At 66.8% G+C, this 17,850-nt stretch overlaps 2 protein-coding genes across 3 annotated transcripts; both read left to right on the plus strand.

The window, feature by feature from the left end:
* The first annotated feature begins 1,664 nt into the window (after nucleotides 1-1,664).
* Nucleotides 1,665-9,073, plus strand: LOC101936584 (myosin light polypeptide 6). The gene is made up of 7 exons (XM_005311085.4): nucleotides 1,665-1,946; nucleotides 4,993-5,020; nucleotides 6,159-6,302; nucleotides 6,831-7,004; nucleotides 7,738-7,815; nucleotides 7,945-7,987; nucleotides 8,748-9,073. Exons 1-6 carry the CDS (start codon nucleotides 1,755-1,757, stop codon nucleotides 7,971-7,973), a joined length of 645 nt encoding a protein of 214 aa, XP_005311142.2. The 5' UTR covers nucleotides 1,665-1,754; the 3' UTR covers nucleotides 7,974-7,987; nucleotides 8,748-9,073.
* Nucleotides 9,074-10,760: 1,687 nt separating this feature from the next.
* Nucleotides 10,761-17,065, plus strand: LOC101936853 (myosin light polypeptide 6). Of its 2 annotated transcripts, XM_024111741.3 has the most exons (7): nucleotides 10,761-10,891; nucleotides 11,234-11,261; nucleotides 13,329-13,472; nucleotides 14,271-14,444; nucleotides 14,991-15,068; nucleotides 15,515-15,554; nucleotides 16,722-17,065. In XM_024111741.3, exons 1-6 carry the CDS (start codon nucleotides 10,787-10,789, stop codon nucleotides 15,541-15,543), a joined length of 558 nt encoding a protein of 185 aa, XP_023967509.1. In that variant the 5' UTR covers nucleotides 10,761-10,786; the 3' UTR covers nucleotides 15,544-15,554; nucleotides 16,722-17,065. The 2 variants fall into 2 exon arrangements, with proteins under 2 accessions (XP_023967509.1, XP_008173467.2); XM_008175245.4 differs by lacking the exon at nucleotides 15,515-15,554.
* The last annotated feature ends 785 nt before the right edge of the window (nucleotides 17,066-17,850 follow it).

The raw sequence follows: 17,850 nt of genomic DNA on the forward strand, positions 1-17,850 counted from the left end.
GGGGGAAGGGGGCTAGCCCACGACTCAAGTTTTGCCTGCACAGCCTCACCCCGTGGGTCCCCACCCTCAGCCACAGGGGGAAGAAGCTGCCCTGTTTAACAGGGGAAACTGAGGCATGGGGTGGGCATAGCCCCACCGAGGGTGTGGAACTGGGGGGGAGCTGGTTTGGGTGACACCCAGGGCCCCCCCCATGGATTTATGCTCCAGGGCAATGGAGCCAGACTCGCTCCCTGTGGGAGGGCGGGGGTGTGAAGGGGACATTGCATCCCCCCATCTCCCCACCAAGTGCCAGGCCTGGACACCCCTCTTCCCTGCACCCCCCAAAGCTGCTTGGCCTGGCCCCTCCCTTCTGCCCCCCCCCTCCCCCGCTTGGCCTGGTTCATGGAGCTGCGCCGTGAGCCCCGATCCCTGCTGGGCGCCCAGCCAGGCCGGCTCGTTAATAATAATCTACGGAGAAACCCGCTTCATGGGACTGGGGGGGGGAACATAGCTCGCCGGTGGCCGCGGGCCTCAAGCCAGCCCTTAATCAAGCTGTGACGGGGGACCTGCCACCTGGACTTTTCCATCAACCCCTGCTTAGCCGGCAGGGCTGGGCCCAGGGCCAGAGCCGGGCAGCCCCCGCCTGGCCCAGGCGCTTCCATTTACTCAGGGTAATTTCCACGTGCTAATTAACCCACCCAGCTCCGCGGGGGCGGAGGGAGCACACGAAGATGCAGCCACCTCTGGGGTGGGCCACAGCAGCTGCACCCAGCCCTGGCTAACTGAAGCTGGCAACGCTTCCTAGCAGCGGAGGAGAGGCAGCAAATCGTCGGCTGAATTGAAACTCGGGGGAGAGGGCACCTCCCAAAAGCCGCCCCCCCCCCCCCCTCCCCAAACATTACTGGCCACAAGGAGCCCGCACACAGGGGTTTATCTGAATTCTGGCACCGCCCCTAGGCATGGGGGGAGGGGTCAGAGGCGAGAGCGTCCCCCCCTCCCAGCTCCACGTTGGGGTCACAGCCACCCCAGCACTGTAGCCTGCAGCTCCCTGCGCATCACCCAGACGTGTACGGTGCCCTCTGCCCAGCTCTCGGCCGTGACCAGCAGAGCAGCCCACCCCCTTTGGGGGGATTAGGGAGGCAGCGTGGCCTAGTGCTGAGAGTGGAGCCCGGAGACCTGGGCTCTATTCCCGTGCTGGGGTGGGGCTAGCGGCTGGCTGGGGGAGGCAACCTCAGGGGACCTGGGTTCCAGTAGCCCTGGGGCCTAGTATGGGGCGGGGGTGGGGAGGCTAGGACTCAGGACTCCTGGGTCCCCAGCCCAGCGCTGCGGCTGGGGCCCGGTGCCTTTTGAGCAGAGGAAAGGGCCTTGCCAGGTGCCCACGGGGCCCAGCCCTCAACTCCACCATCCCCTGTGTTCATGCACCTCCAAGCCCCCCGTGCTTGGGGGCGGGGGGGATTTCCTCTGACGGGGGGGGCACCGTGCCGGGGCCCTGGCCTGGCTCCCCCTTGAGCTCGCCTCTAAGAAAAGCCCTGGAGCTGGAGGGGGGCGGGGGGGGGGAGCTGTCACTTCTGACAATGAATGATGCTCCCATTTGTGCCCCCCCCCGTTCCAACCCCCCCCCCCGCCCTTATGGAGCACTGCTCCAGCCTGACGTCACCCCAGGCTATTTAAGCCGGGCCAGGCAGGGCCAGCCCCAGGCTGGGACTTCACCACAGCCCCGCAGCCTCGTCTGCCAGCCCCGCTCGCCCGGGCACGTGCCACCGGGCCCAGCCGCCATGCCCCCCAAGAAGGAGCTGCCCGTGAAGAAGCCGGTGGCCGCGCCGGCCAAACCGGCCACCAAACCGGCCGTAGCCAAGCCGGCTGCTGCAGCTGCTAAGCCCAAAGCCCCAGAACCGGCCCCGGCCCCGGCCCCGGCCCCGGCCCCGGAGAAACCCAAGGAGCCGCCGATTGACCTCTCTAAAGTGGTGGTATGTGGGGGCTGTGCAATGGAGGGCAGAGAGAGCAGTGGGGGGGGTGCATGGGGCCAGGACTGCGGCTGGGGGGCATCCCCCACCCCCATGTGGCAGCAACGCCGCGAGGTTTAAAGCTGCCATGCGAGTGGCCAGGGAGCCCGGTGGCCGGACGGCACAGAGACATGGACAGACAAGGGGCCCCAGTGCCCCCGGCCCGCCCCGCTCCACTGCACCCAGTTTGCCACGGGCAGGCCAGATAAGAAAATGCCCCCCCCGACCATCCCCTCTCCCCTGCTTCCTTGTGGCCCAAATACTGACCAGCCCCAGCGCCTGCATTTGCAGGGAGTGGGGTGGGCCCCCCACAAACACCTAGTGTGCCCCCCCTGAAAGGGGCATGAGCTGGCCTCCAGAGGGGTCGTGGGGGGCAGGGGGATCCCCCAGGGACACAGCAGCTACCCCGCCCCCAGGGGGGAAGGGCCAGTATTAGCCCCTTTACAGATGGGGAAACTGAGGACTTGCCCAATGTAAGTCAGTGGCGGAGCTGGGGACCCCCCCCCCCGATCTAACCACTTCCCCGCCCCCAGCGCTGTCCCTCCACGGGGTGCTCAGCAGTGGGGCTGAGGTGGGGGGGTCAATGGAGCAGGGGACTGTAGTTGGGGGACTTGCTTCATCTAACTGGGGCTGATCTAAGCAGCCAGAGACCAGCTCCTGGGTTCTAGCCATGGGGCCAGGAAGGGAGGGGGGGAATCTGGTGGGTTGGAGCAGGGGGGGTGGGAGCCAGGACGCCTGGGTTCTCTCCCTGGCTCTGGAAGGGGAGTGGGGGCTGGTGGGTTGGAGCAGGGGGGCTGGGAGCCAGGACGCCTGGGTTCTCTCCTTGGCTCTGGGAGGGTAGTGGGGGCTGGTGGGTTGGAGCAGGGGGCCTGGGAGCCAGGACGCCTGGGTTCTATTCTGGGAGGGGCGTGGGGTCTGGTGGGTTGGAGCGGGGGGACTGGGAGCCAGGACGCCTGGGTTCTATCCCTAGCTTGTTACTATCTCTCTCTCCAACAATGGCCAGAGACTCCACTCAGGAAGGGGGGGGGGCTGTTAGACAGTCACAGCTGGGGGGGGGGCCGAGCTCAGGTCATTGGGGCAGATAAATTTAGGCGGTGAGCAGGGCCCTGTTATTTTAATGACAGGCTGGAATGGGGGGTGGGGGCGAGCGCTTGGCATGGGCCTGCATTCCCAGGCAGCCGGCTCGGGGACAGGTGGCTGCGGCCGGGGGATTAGCACCCGCTTCTCCAGCCCCAGCGCCGGGCACCGCTTTGCCAGGCTGCGCTACAGGGGTTGAGTTGCGGCGGGGGGGTGGGGGGGCCCAACCGGGCGCGCCTCTGTGCGGGGGGGGGGGGGCAGAATGCAGGAAATTCCTGCGGCAGTGAGGTAGGGCCCCGATAAAGAGTGTGACTGGGGAGGGGGCGATCAGCCCTTATATGAACTCAGCTGCATGCATGGCCCAGAACCCCCTGCTGGGTGAGTCTGGGGCGGGCGAAACTGCCCCCCACCCCACAGCCAGGGCCCCCGCCCTGCGCCCCACAGCGCCCCCTGCTGGCAGAGCCCGGGGCTGGCGAAACTGGGCCCCCCCCCACAGCCAGGGCCCCCGCCCTGCGCCCCACAGCGCCCCCTGCTGGCAGAGCCCGGGGCTGGTGAAACTGCCCCCCCCCCCAGCCAGGGCCCCTGCCCTGCGCCCCACAGCGCCCCCTGCTGGCAGAGCCCGGGGCTGGCGAAACTGCCCCCCACCCCACAGCCAGGGCCCCCGCCCTGCGCCCCACAGCGCCCCCTGCTGGTAGAGCCCGGGGCTGGTGAAACTGCCCCCCACACACAGCCGGGGCCCCCGCCCTGCGCCCCACAGCGCCCCCTGCTGGGTGAGTCTGGGGCGGGCGAAACTGCCCCCCACCCCACAGCCAGGGCCCCCGCCCTGCGCCCCACAGCGCCCCCTGCTGGTAGAGACTGGGGCTGGCGAAACTGGGCCCCCCCCCCCCACAGCCAGGGCCCCCGCCCAGCGCCCCACAGCGCCCCCTGCTGGCAGAGCCCGGGGCTGGCGAAACTGGGCCCCCCCCCACAGCCAGGGCCCCCGCCCTGCGCCCCACAGCGCCCCCTGCTGGCAGAGCCCGGGGCTGGTGAAACTGCCCCCCCCCCCAGCCAGGGCCCCTGCCCTGCGCCCCACAGCGCCCCCTGCTGGCAGAGCCCGGGGCTGGCGAAACTGCCCCCCACCCCACAGCCAGGGCCCCCGCCCTGCGCCCCACAGCGCCCCCTGCTGGTAGAGCCCGGGGCTGGTGAAACTGCCCCCCACACACAGCCGGGGCCCCCGCCCTGCGCCCCACAGCGCCCCCTGCTGGGTGAGTCTGGGGTGGGCGAAACTGCCCCCCACCCCCCAGCCAGGGCCCCCGCCCTGCGCCCCACAGCGCCCCCTGCTGGCAGAGCCCGGGGCTGGTGAAACTGCCCCCCCACAGCCAGGGCCCCTGCCCTGCGCCCCACAGCGCCCCCTGCTGGCCGAGGCCGGGGCGGGAGCCGACTCAGCCCTCCCCTTATATTGAGCAAAACTCACAGGCCCTTTCACCGCAACCGAGGCAGCTTCCTCTTTGCACCCCGGTTTCAGGTCCTGTAAGGCTTCCCCCCCTGCCCCCCCGCCTCCAACTGAGCTCAGCCCCCAGGGCTCCCTGCCCCCCAACTCCATGGGAGACAGATGCAAAGGGGGGGGGGTCTCAGCAGCCCCCCCTCGCCCCAGGCAAGTATAAATTCAGGCCAGTTGGCTGCTGATTTCTCTCCCCCCCCCACACACACACACAAAAATGTCTGCCAGCCCCACAGAGCCTGAGGTCAGACCGGTGAGGACCAAGGCTCCCCCGCGAGGCGTTTAGTGGGGTCAGGCTGGAGGGGCCCCCGGGGGCCAAGCTCGGCCCCTGCAGCAGAGAGCTGGGGGGTGATACCCCACTGCACCCCCAGGCTCGTCGGCGCGGTAACAGACTTTGTGCAGCTCCCCCCAGTCTCCGTTAATGTCCCTGTTTCTGTCACTTCCTCTTTGCAGATTGAGTTTAGCAAGGACCAGCTGGAGGGTAAGTTGATGGGCCGCGTGTCTGTGTAGCTGGGGGGCGAGGGGGGTGTCGCTCTTCCGCCAGCCTTCACCCAGCGCTGGCCCCGCTAAATCCAGCTCCTTCCCCCAGTTACGCGGTTCCTGCCTTGGGCCTCTGTCCCCACGAAGCGCTTGTCAGTTCCTAACCCATCCCCGGGGGGCAGAAACCCTGGTTAGGTGGCATCTTCCATTACCCAGCCATGCCCCATGGCATGGCTGGGCCCCCAACCTCTGCCCAGGGGGATCTCTCAATGTGGAGGTCTCGGGTTAAGATACAAGCACCTGGCTGGCAGCTCCTGGTCTCTGAACGAGCCGGGCTCCTCCTGAAACTCATCCCAACACGATTCCGACAGGGAGACGGAAGAGCCGGGATTAGAACTCCTGGCCTCTAGCTCCAAAACCACCGTCCTGGCCAGGTGAGCTAAGGGATCTACCCCTCAACCTGCAGCAGTAGCCGGTCTCTGCCACTTGTGGGCGCCTGTCGCATACAAACCAAGGCAGCAGGTTTTGGTGCCCTCATGTGGTTAAGAGAGATCCCACCGCGACTCCGGGTGAGGTGTTAACCCCCATGTCCAGCGTCACAATTATGCATTAATTCAGCTACCCCCCCTCCCCCCCCCGGTTTCAATCCAACGCAGGCGTGGGTGCTTCACTTCCTGTCCTAAACCGTCCTGTGGTGTTGCTAAGCAACTGCCAGGTTTCACCCCGGAGGTGGCTGCATTTCAGTGGTGCGTGAGCTGAATCGGCAGCGGCCAGGTTCCACCCCAGAGGTGGCTGCATTTCAGTGGTGCGTGAGCTGAATCGGCAGCGGCCAGGTTGCACCCCAGAGGTGGCTGTGTCTCAGCGATGCGCCCTGTGTGTAATCTCAGATTTCGATGGGATCTGGGGGCGATACAAGCGTGAGCAGCACGTCACGCCCAGGGCGGGATGCTGCCCCTTGGGACGGGGATGGGGGTCTCTGGTTCCTGCTGGGGTTGGTGATCTCTGGGCTTTGCTGGACGCTGGCAGGAAGGGTGGTCCGGACTGGGCTGGGCCCCCCTCCCTGGCATGAAGCAGGTGGGTTAGACTGGCAGAGGATGTCCGGTTCCAGCCCCTCTGACCTGCTCTGCTCCCCGCCCCAGATTACAAGGAGGCTTTCCAGCTCTTCGACCGGGTCGGGGACGGCAAGATTCAGCTAAGCCAGTGCGGGGATGTGCTGCGGGCCCTGGGCCAGAACCCCACCAACGCCGAGGTCATGAAGGTGCTGGGCCACCCCAAGCCCGATGGTGAGCGAGCGGCCTCAGCAGCTGCGGGGCCGGGGTGGAGGGTGGGATGTGGCTCGGGCGCTATCAGCCTGTGGCCAAAGCCCCAGCTGCTGGAGTCACGTGACATCGCAGCCCCAGCTTGCACTGTGAAAAGGGAAGAATCTGGAATCCAGTGTAACGACGTCTGCCTGAGTCTGCAGGGAGCCTGAAACAGTTGCTCCAAAGGGAGAAAGGAATTGCCCCACGCGTCTCGGAAGGGTGTTACTTCCAGCCCCCCCTGCTCTGGGGGTCTACCACCAGCCCCACCCTAGTTGTGGATTGTGTGTGTGGTGGGAGTGGGTCTGGACCCCTAGCCTTTCAGAGACCCCCTTACTGGGGTTAGCAATGGGGATCCTCCTTTGGGATTTGGTTGGGCTATGTGATGGGGGGGCATCAGGGGCCCCATGCGGTGCCAGGGGGGCCAGACTGCCCTCCTCCAGCCACATGGGGGGGCTGCATGGTGGGGCCCCAGGGGCTCGGCCTGGCCTCAGTTTCCCCCTCCCGCGGCAGAGCTGCACTCCAGGCGGGTGGAGTTCGAGCAGTTCCTGCCCATGCTGCAGACCATCGCCAAGAACAAGGACCAGGGCACCTTCGAGGACTACGTGGAGGGGCTGCGGGTCTTCGACAAGGAGGGGAATGGCACCGTCATGGGGGCCGAGCTGCGCCATGTGCTCTCCACGCTGGGTGAGCGCCACCTGCCGCTGGCAGAGGCCCCCCCCACAGGGCAGCCCCCGAGACAGGGGCCCCCGAGGCTGACGAGGCTCAGCAAGTCTGGGGCAGGGACCCACGGGTACGGTGCCAGGTCAGGGGCGCCCCACCCCGGTGTCCTGCCCGGCGCCAAGCACTGGCTGTGCTGAGGGTCAGCATCCCTGCCGGGCTGGGCAAGGCCTGTGGGCAGGGACAGGGCAGGGGGCAGCTTGCTCTGCGGCTACCCAGGCTGGGCCCTTTCGGGGGTGGGCATGGCTGTTGGTCAGGCACTGGGCAGGACCCCTCCGGGGTGGGGTCCCCCCAGGGGCAGGCACTGGGGGGGCAGGACAGGGCCCGTCAGGGCTGTCGGTCTGGCACTGGGTGGGGGGGCAGGGCCCCCCAGAGTGAGCACCAGGCCGGGGGGAGGGAATGGAATCCCCTGGGGCTGTCGGTCTGGTACCAGGCAAGGCCAGCCCCCCCCAGGCTGTTGGACGGGCACCAGGCAGCGTCAGGCGGGCACCGGGCAGGAACAGGGCCCCCTGGGGATGTTGGTCTGGCACTGGATGGGGGGGGGCAGGGCTCCCCAGAGTGATCAGGGGGGAAACAGGGCCCCCCCAGGGCTGTGGGTCTGGCACCCAGCATGGACAGGGCCCCCCGGGGCTGTTGGGTGGGCACCGGGCCGGGGGGGAACATCTCCCCAGCACTAACGCGCTGCCCCCTCCGGCTGCAGGCGAGAAGCTGACGGAGGAGGAGGTGGACGCCCTCCTGTCCGGGCACGAGGACTCCAACGGCTGCATCAACTACGAAGGTGAGAGCCCGGAGTCGGGGACCCCCCAGCCGCAGGGCCGGGAAAGGGGGGGGGTTCCCAAGGGAGGGGCCATCCAGGTGCCTCTGGGGGCCCAGTTCCACTGCCTAAAGCCTCTCTCCCCCCCCACAGCCTTCGTCAAGCACATCCTGTCTGGCTGAGCGGGTGCCGTCGGGTAGGTGCCCCCCCGGGGGCCTTTACTTTTCGGACTCTGTTTTGGGGGGTGGCCGCTCCTTTCTCCCTCGGACCCGGTGGATAATCTCCAACGTGTGTGTGTCAAATCCCTCTGCCCTGGAAGAGGCTTGTGTTTTCGGGGTGCTGCCACCACCCCCTAGCACCTCCCAGCAGCCGACCTCCGAGGGCAGGAGCCTGAGCCCCGTTCTGCAGAGGGGGAAACTGAGGCACAGGGACTTGCTCCGCTGCCAGCTGAGGTCCAATGCCATCAGACGGGCACAAGTCATTCACCTTCTCCTCCCGCTCCTCTCTGCAGCGCCGTGTCCCTCACGGGGAACCAAGCCCGTCCCAGCCCGAGCGAACCAAACACCTGTTGGGGGGCATCAGAACACCTGGCCCTACGCCCAGCTCTGCCCTGGCCTCAGGCAAGGCCTTCCCGGTGCCTCAGTTTCCCCACCCGTGAACATACTCGCCTTGCAGGGCTGCTGAGAGCTCTAACTCCCCGAAACCATTCCGACTCCAAGCGCCTCTGCTAGGCCAGCGTCGTGCGGGCACAGCCGGTGCCCTGAGTCACACCCGCTGGCCCAGCCGTGCCGGGAGCACGATTCCCTCCAGCCTCTGCTCCAGGGGACAGAGATTCAGAACAAACCTGAGCTCCAGGCCTGGAACCTTCTCCCCCGCCCATGGGATCCCAGCTCCCCAGCCTGGACCCTGCCTCCAAAGGCCATGCGGCATTTCACTGTCTCCTCTTCTCTCCCCAGGCCGGGCAGGATGCGCCGAAGCAACTGATGCCTCCTCAGCCCATTGCTCTATGGGGGGGCCTGTTCCCTGCCCCCTTTATCTCTCTCTCTAACCCGCCCCCCACCACCCAGCGGCTGCTGCGAAGGACTTCCACCACTGCCCAAGGAGAGCCCAAGACCTCAGGACACCAGCGGCTGGGGATCCAGCCAGGGGGGGATGCAGGCTCCCCTGAGAGCAGCGGCCCAGCCCGGGGGTGCCCACCCAGCCGAGCCGCGGTCCCGATCCTGGGTGGGAAGGGACCCGATCCTCCTTGTGTTTGGACAATAAAAGCCCTTTGTTTGCAGAACCTTCTGGCCCCTTGGATCTTGGCCACAGGGGCCGTGTCAGCATCCCTGGCTCTTTCTCGAGACCCTGGGCACCGGGCGACGGGGGCTGGGCTTGGGTTGCGAGTGCTGCATCCGCTTTCACTGAGGGACAGGGCGGTGGAAGAGCCAAGCACAGGCTGGAAAAGGCCCAGGGGCTGGCCCTGCAGGGCCCCGGGGGTGTCCTTGCGCCCGGCCCAATGCAGAAAGCAAGAGTTGGGAAATCAACCCCTGTTCCCCCTCAAAGGCTCAGCTACGGGCAGGACGGAGGCAGGAGCCACCCACGCCAGCCAAGGCGTGAATTGCAAGCGTGACAATTTATAGCAGGCGTTATGCCATGGCAGGGTACGGTCACGCTGGGTGCTGGCAGAACGCGCCGGGTAGACAAGATGCTCTCGGGTGCCCAGAGCCAGGGCATGGCAGGAGGGCCCCGGAGGATTTCAGGGAATACAGCTGCCATTTCCTGTTTGTTAGGGGGTGAAAGGTTGGGACTGGCGCAGCGGGGATCTGCCCCAGCAGCCAACCCGCCTGCCCCGCAGCGCCCCCTGCTGGGGGTGAGAATTCCCACCCATCTCGGGCTGTTTCCCGCACTCAGACTTCACTGGGCCTTCGCGGCCCAGCGCGGTGGGGCAGGTTTCCGGCGGGCGGCAGAGAACTCCAGACGCAGCGCAGGGCCCCGGAGAGCAGCTGGCTGTGGGTGGTGCTTGGGCCGAGGGGCCCATAGCTCAAGAGGGAGTAAATCAAGGTGACCCGACCCAGTCCTGGCGTGGGATCCCGCCCTTACCTGTCCGGCTGGGTTAATTCTCAGGGGGCCGGGAGGGAGGTTTGTGCCCCCAGCATCGTCTCGCTGTTCAGCAGGCGGGTGGGGTGGGGGGAGACGGGCTGGCCCAGGCATCCCGGGCGTTACTGATGCCGCGTTTGCAGCGTGGGGGCTCCTGGCTCTTCCTCCATGTCGCCCGCTGAGACGCGAGAGCCTGCGGGGTTCGCAATCGCCGGCTGGGAGAACGAGCGCTGTTAAAACGCCCAGGAATGCGCTGCCCGTTCCCAGCCTCTGCAGATGGGTTCTCAGTCTGTGGAATGAAACCCTCCCCATGCACCCCAACCCCCGCTGGGACCCCCCTGTTCCCCATGTGCCCCCAACCCCCACTGGGACCCCCCTGCTCCCCCAACCCCCGGTGGGACCCCCCTGCTCCCCCAACTCCCGCTGGGACCCCCCCTGCTCCCCATGTGCCCCCAACCCCCACTGGGACCCCCTGCTCCCCATGCGCCCCCAACCCCCGGTGGGACCCCCCTGCTCCCCATGTGCCCCCAACCCCCGGTGGGACCCCCCTGCTCCCCATGCGCCCCCAACCCCCACTGGGACCCCCTGCTCCCCATGTGCCCCCAACCCCCGCTGGGACCCCCCCTGCTCCCCGTGTGCCCCCAACCCCCGGTGGGACCCCCTGCTCCCCATGCACCCCAACCCCCGCTGGGACCCCCCTGCTCCCCTGCTCCCCCAACCCCCGCTGGGACCCCCTGCTCCCCATGTGCCCCCAACCCCCGGTGGGACCCCGCTTCTCCCCAAGTGCCCCCCCGGCCCCATCTCCATGACTATCTATAGGCAAAGCCGGGCTGGCTGCGAGCGACTCAGCCCCGCCTCTTCGCGGGACCCTCATGAATAACGCATCAGCTAATTAGCATAACGAGTGACGCAGCCAATGGCGCCCGGATGCCTGGGCGGTGACGTCAGAGCCAGTAGAAAGGGGCTGGCGGAGGCGAATCCGCGCAGGGGCCATTGCAGGGACCGAGCGGCTGCAGCCATGGTGGGGCGAGCTCCGGCGGGGGGCTGGAAAGGGGGCGAGCGAGCTCCGGGCGGTGCACGGGGCTGGGGCTGGGGCGAGCTCCGGGGGGCTGGAAAGGGGGCGAGCTCGGGGCGGTGCACGGGGCCGGTGCCTGGGGGCGAGCTCGGGGCGGTGCACGGGGCTGGAGGGGGGCACGTGTAGGTTCCAGCCGCTCGAAGCCAGGGACATTCCCGGGCCTGACATCAAGCCCCCCCCCAAGAGGGAGCCCGGTGACAGCGCTTGTGGGGGTGCGGAGCTCGCGGGGAAGGGGGGGCGGGCAGCCCCGCTGACGGCGCCCCCCTCACCCCTGTGCTTGCCTTGCAGTGCGATTTCTCCGAGGATCAGACGGCCGGTAAGTGCCCGCCCCCCCTTGCGCGACCTCCGCCCTTGCGCGCTATTTTCATTTCGGGGGCGAATCCCTTGCGCGTCCCGCCGCCGCGGATGCACTTACCGCTTCTCTCCCTCCCTTGTAGACCTTCCTCCTCCTCTGTCACTAGCCTCCACTCTCCTCCTGTAGCCTCTTTCTAGCCGGCCGGTAAGTGGGGCGGGGCCTGTGTTTGCTCTCCCCCCCCCCCCCGGTAACACCGGGCCCCTCGCTTCTGGGCGCAGGGGGGGAATCTCTCCGGGCTACCTTCGGCTCTTGCTGCTGTGGGGTCCCTGGGCCCCCCTAACCCGGGTCTGGGGGTGACTCACCCCCCCGCGCATGGCTCACTTAGGAGCAGTTCCGGCGGGACCCGCCCAGGCCCGCGAGCCTCCCTGCCGCGTTTCCCCAGCCAGGCCGGATGGGGGGGGGGTAGGGCTGGTTTTAGGGGCGCTGCGCGGCCCCCCTCGCTTGTGGGTTGGGGGGGCGGGGTGTGGCAGGCTGCGGGCGGGGTGTGATTGCACAAGGGAAAATGGCTGCAGAGCTCCGCGCTCTGCGCAAGTTGTGGCAAACTCCCAGCTGAGCCGGCTCCCGCCCTGGGTGCCCCCAAGTCCCCGCCGCTTGGGGGGGGGGCACACCCGGAGGGGGGGGGGGGGCTGCCCCGCGGGTCGCGGCTGGAATGTTGTGTGTTGGAGGCGCAGCGCAATCCCTGCGCGCTGCCTTGCGCTGACTTCCTTATATGGGCACAAAACCCCGGCTGAGCGAAAGGCTGCGCCTCCCTGCGCGGGGAGCGGCGGGCGGGGGGGGGACAGCCGTTCCTGGCAGGGCTCGGCCAGCCGGGGATCCGGGGGAATGTGGTTCTCTGCGAACCCACCGGCCAGACCCTCGCTGGGTCCCTTTGCTGCTGTTTGCTTTAGCTAAAGCAGGAAGTGAGCCCGGACTCCTGGGTTCTTTCCCTGGCTCTGGGAGGGGAGTGGGGGTCTCTGGGGTCAGAGCCTGGGTGGCTGGGAGCCAGGACTCCTGGGTTCTTTCCCTGGCTCTGGGAGGGGAGTGGGGGTCTCTGGGGTCAGAGCCTGGGGTGGCTGGGAGCCAGGACTCCTGGGTTCTTTCCCTGGCTCTGGGAGGGGGAGAGGGGGTCTCTGGGGTCAGAGCCTGGGTGGCTGGGAGCCAGGACTCCTGGGTTCTTTCCCTGGCTCTGGGAGGGGAGAGGGGTCTATGGGGTCAGAGCCTGGGCGGCTGGGAGCCAGGACTCCTGGGTTCTTTCCCTGGCTCTGGGAGGGGACTGGGTTATGCCTCTGTTCCATTCCCATCTCTGCAGCTGGCTCTGGGCCCGGGTTCTCCTGTCACCTCTGTAAACCCTGCCTTGCTCCCATGAGGCCGGCGGTGGCTGTAACGCCTGTGGAGGGGCTGGGACAGAGGTGTCCCTACGGCTGCTGCCCCTGGTCAAGTCCCTGATACGAAGCCCACCGGGGCTGGCCAGTGGGGCCTTGCAGTGAGCCGATCCCCGCCAGGGTGAAGCCGGCCCTGGGACTGAGAGGCGCTAACCTGCTAGCCGGGGTGTTTCCGCCCCCCGGCTCAGCCGCGCGCCTGTGGGTTTTGCCCCTGAGATGGGGCTGGTGCAGAGAGACCAAGCGACTCGTCCCTGTGAATGTGGGCCGAGCTGGGAATCGGAGCCGTATCCCTGAGGCTGCGACAGGCAGGAGACCGGACGTCTGGGCCCGATCCAGTGCGGGGAATCCTGGCCGACACTGTTGGGAACCCCGATGGGGGGGATTATCGAGGGCTCTTGTCTCTTATTGTGCTGAAGCGCCTGCTTTCCTATGGGCCCCCAGCTGCCCCAAGCCCCCCCCCCAGTGCAGGGGGCTTGAACCTGGGGGGGGCTTGGGCTGAGGCTTCTGCCCTGGCGTGTGCTCATGGGGGTGTAGTTTGGATGGAGCCGGCTGGGTACCAGGCAGATCAGGGCTGGCCAAGGGGGGTTTGTTGTTTGAGGAGTGCAGGGCCCCCGCAGGTGGGATCAGCACCTGGAGCCACAGTGACACCCTTCCCCTCTTCCCCCAGAGTTCAAGGAGGCTTTCCAGCTCTTCGACCGAACCGGGGATGGCAAGATCTTGTACAGCCAGTGCGGGGACGTGATGAGGGCCCTGGGCCAGAACCCCACCAACGCCGAGGTCATGAAGGTGCTGGGGAACCCCAAGAGCGATGGTGAGCGACGGGCAGCAACCCCAGCGCCAGGGGGCAAACGGGCTGTGGGCCTCACCCGTCTCCCGCATCCCTGAGCTAGCGGCGGGTGGAACGGGCAGTCTTCTCCCCGCCCCATTGGCTGGAGGGAGCCTATGGCACAATGGGGCTCAGACTGGCTTAAACTCGGGGGCTGGGGGGAGCTGCAGGGAGCCCCCCCCCCCGCCTCTCTGGGGCTGGCTCTGTTGCTCAGAACGAGGAGGTTAATCTTGGGTCTGGGCCTTGGTTTTGTCCCAATGTAGAATGAGAATTTTTTTTCCAAATCTCAAATTTCTCACCCAACTTTATGGTCAACGTGGCACCCACCTGCGTTGAGCCCTGTGCCCCTGCACCACTTTCCCCTTTGCTCCCATGAGGCCGGCAGTGGCTGTAACGTCTGTGGAGGGGCTGGGACAGAGGTGTCCCTACTGCTGCTGCCCCTGGTCAAGTCCCTGATACGAAGCCCACCGGGGCTGGCCCGTGGGGCCTTGCAGTGAGCCGATCCCCGGCCAGGGTGAAGCCGGCCCTGGGACTGAGAGGCACTAACCCCTCAAACCCCTGGAGACTGTCTGGTGCCTCGGGTGTCTGCCCCATCTCTGGGGGCCTGGAGCCGGGGAGGCACCGTGCTCGCTGCTGTGAGCGTAACTGTCCCGTCCCTCGCTGGGTCCTGGCACAGGAGGGATTTGTTGCTGTGTTGGGTGAGCCCGTCCCTGGCCGTTGTGCCTGGCCTGGCAGGCGGCCGCCCAGAGAGCTGATCTCAGCCGCGCCCCCTTCTCTCGCCAGAGATGAACATGAAGACGCTGAGTTTTGAGCAGTTCCTGCCCATGATGCAGACCATCGCCAAGAACAAGGACCAGGGCTGCTTCGAGGACTACGTGGAGGGGCTGCGGGTCTTCGACAAGGAGGGGAACGGCACCGTCATGGGGGCTGAGATTCGCCACGTCCTCGTAACCCTGGGTGAGGGGGCTGCTGCGGCTGGGGGAGGAGGGTAGCCGAAGGCCTCTGGCTCAGTCTCCCCCGGGGATGTCTGGGTCAGGGAGAAGTGTCCTCGTGGCTAGCCAGTTGGCACCATTGCTCTGGGGGGCTTGAGCCCCGCACCTGAGACAGGATCTCCCCACCCCCCCGCCGTCTTCCTGCTTTGTCTCCGATTTATTTGTCCATCTGAGTGATTGAGGAAACCCCTCTGGGTTTGCATGGAGAGGCAGGAAGCCGATTCTGTTCTCACTGCCACCCCATAAATTGGGGATCCAAACCTCGCCTCGAGAATGGCGCCTCCGCCACCCCCCAAGGGTCTCTCCGAGGTGGCTGGCAAAGGGGTGTCGTTCCACTGCAGTGCAAAGCAGGTTGAACGGTGGGAACAGAACCCAGGAGTCCTGGCACCTGGCCCCCTGCTCTAGTCGTCGCTTGGCGGCTGCGGGGCAGCAACGAGGAGGACGGCCCGTGTGTCTGGTCAGGGAGGGTCACGGAGGGGGCCTGTAGTGAAATCCCATCTGTCCCACGCAGGGGAGAAGATGACGGAGGAAGAGGTGGAGATCCTGGTGGCTGGGCACGAAGACAGCAATGGCTGCATTAACTATGAAGGTGAGGGCTCGGGGCGGGCAGCGGTGTCTTGGGATCAGCAGCCCCGGGTGTATCTCCAGAGGTCGCTTAACCCTGTAGCACTGGGTGGCTTTGGCTCTCCTGCCGTGGTGGGGAGGAGATTCCAACCTGGAGTGGGGGGGCGAGCCCAGGGCCTCTGGCTCCTTCCCCCCCCCCCCCCCCCCCCACTAAGGACGCTGCAGCCCCTCGGGGTGTCTCCCAGCCAAGGAACGAAGAGCCGGATCGTCGGGGGCTGTACTCGGAAACACCAGCCCCTGACTGTGCCCCTGGGGGCGACGCCGGCTCCCCTCCCTGGGGCGCAGATGCTGGGCCCAGCGGGTTGGGAGCTGGAGGCAGCCGGGCGCCGGCGTGTCCCCGGGGACCCCCTCGCACTTTTTGGCTCCGTGTGTCCGGTGCGTTTGCTTGATGTTGTCTGTTCCTTCCAACAGCGTTTGTGAGGCACATCTTGTCAGGGTGAAGCCGAGCGGGGTACGCCTCTTCCCGACCCCCTTCACTTACCTCCCTCTGCCCCCCCTTTGGTTTTTGTTTTAAAGGAAGTCTGGTTTGTGCTCCCCCCCCCCCCAGCGTACCCCCCCCTCGGCATGTCTCTGCATGTAGCTGACTCTCTCTAGCGGGGGGTGGGGGGGGGGGGGAAGGTGGCCCTGCTGGGGCCGCGCACCAATATTAAAGCAAGACTGTGTTACCTGCAGGGGGGGGGGGGGGGAGGGAGGAGCAGGGATGGAGTCCGGGGGGGGGGCGGGTTCAGACGCAGCCTGGGCTGCTTGTGTCCTGTCCGGGGGGCGCTGCGTGCGCCTCTATCCCAGCGGGGCGGCCGCACCCCCGTGCCCACGGCTGAGCCTGGGCCCGCTGGGCAGAAGGTGAGGATCTTCCCTTCCAGGGGCGGGTGCTGGCCGCTGCCTGGGCCCGTGGGCCGTAGGTTAACCCGACAGTCTTTCTTTAGGGAGCGGTGTAGTGGCTGCCTGCCTGGCCCCTTCTCTCTGTGCGATCCTCCTCGAATGGCCCGGCCCCCGCTGGCCCTCCTCTGCTGTAGATAAAGCCAAGCTCTCTCCTCGCGCGGGGCAGGAAGCCGCACGGCTTGTAGGCCCCCGGTGCCTGGCAGTAGCAGTAGAAACCGTGCTGCCCTCTTTCTCTCCTCCCCCGCCCCTTCTGCCGTTGCGGGTTCGAGTGCTGCTCTCGCAGGACGGGCTGCTGCGGAGGGAAGAAAGCGTCCTGGGGCCAGGGGCTGTGGGGTGAAGGGTGGGGCCCGGTATGCAGTTGGGGGATGTGGGCTTCCCAGCCAGGAGTGGGAGAACGGAGCCCATGCTGCAGGCAGACCCAGTTATTACCAGTTTTAGAGTAAGGGGCCCCAGCATGGGCCCTGGGCTGCGAGGCTGGGAGTCCGTACGGCTCTGGAGGGCTGGGAGCCAGGGGGCCAGGGCTGTCTAAGGGGGGGGTTAAAGGTGGGCACTAGAGCACAGTTGCTGAACACTCTCCTTAGTGGACTTTTTTCCCCTATTGCAAACCCTGGCAGAACCTGCCTGGAAGCCCCAGGCCCTGGTCGGCTTAGCCCCGAGGACCCTTTCTCCCCCAGCTACCAAGGCGCCTCTCCCGCTGTGGGGCAGCCGCCTGGTCTCATGCGCACCCTTCTCTCCACAGAGCTGGTCCGGATGGTGTTGAGCGGATGAAGAGTCCAGCAGATCTTCCCCCCCCCCCTTCCCCCCCCCCCCCCCCCGAGGCCTTGGCTCGCGGCCGGGCGCTCAGGTTTATTCTGTTCTGTGCCTTTTCTACGCCCTCTGTAAACTTTTCCTGCCTGTATGGACCACAAGGAGACTTCCCCTGCTGCAGGGGCCTGTCCCAGGGGTGCTCCCTGGGGCTGGGGGGGAGGAAGAGTGATCCCTGTTTTCTTTCTGGGGTTCCCCCCACCCCCTTCTAACCCCTGCAGCTGTGCAAAGTTGTTTCTCCTTCTAGCTGCTTTCACTTAATAAACGGTTTGAAAAGTGGTGGCTCTCGGGCCTGTTTGGAAAGTGGGGGGTGAACACAGCGCCTGGAGGGGGGGGGAGAAAGGAGCCAGAGACGGGTTACGGGAAAACGCAGCTGGCTGTTATGTGCCCAGGTGGTCCAGGCCAGAAGCTCACAGCCGGGGATGCCTGCAGGTGGAACTTCTGGAGGTGGGAGGGCTCTGTTCCCCTGCCCCAGACCGACGGGCACCTTTTACCTTTGGCAGCTGGACCTGGTCTCTAGAGGGATGGGGTGTGCCAGCTCCGCCCCTTCCGTGGGGAATGACAGCGCAGCAGGGGCTGGAGACCCCCGTCTGCTCTGAGCAGGAGGCCGTGGCCTGAGGGACAAAGGGGGGGTGCTGGGGGGAAGGAGTAGGGGCTGGTGCTGGGTGGAGGTGGTGAGGACACCCCTGGACCCTGCCTCTAGTAATACTGGCTCTTAGAGCCCTTTACAATGGTGTGGGGAAACTGAGGCACAAAAGGGGGGGGTGTTCCCAGCAGGTCAGTAGCAGAGGTGGGACTAGCTGGGGGGCTGCTGAGTGGCAGGGGTGGGTTCTGCCCTCTAGGTCCCACATAGGTGCATAAAAGAGCTGGGGTGGCCATTACCCCCACTCCCACCCCTGCCTGGCACAGGAATCCCACCGTACCCCAAACCCGCTGGCTGGCGATGGAATTAAAATGGCTGGTGTCCGCTGATGAGGGGCAGGGCTGAGCGTGACCCACAGCTGGGGGGGGGGGGGGGGGGGCTAGTTACCTGGCTCCAGTGACCTGCTGCACGTGGGGGGCAG

The sequence above is a fragment of the Chrysemys picta genome, chromosome 22 (genome assembly GCF_011386835.1).
Source record: "Chrysemys picta bellii isolate R12L10 chromosome 22, ASM1138683v2, whole genome shotgun sequence".
NCBI lineage: Eukaryota > Metazoa > Chordata > Testudines > Emydidae > Chrysemys > Chrysemys picta.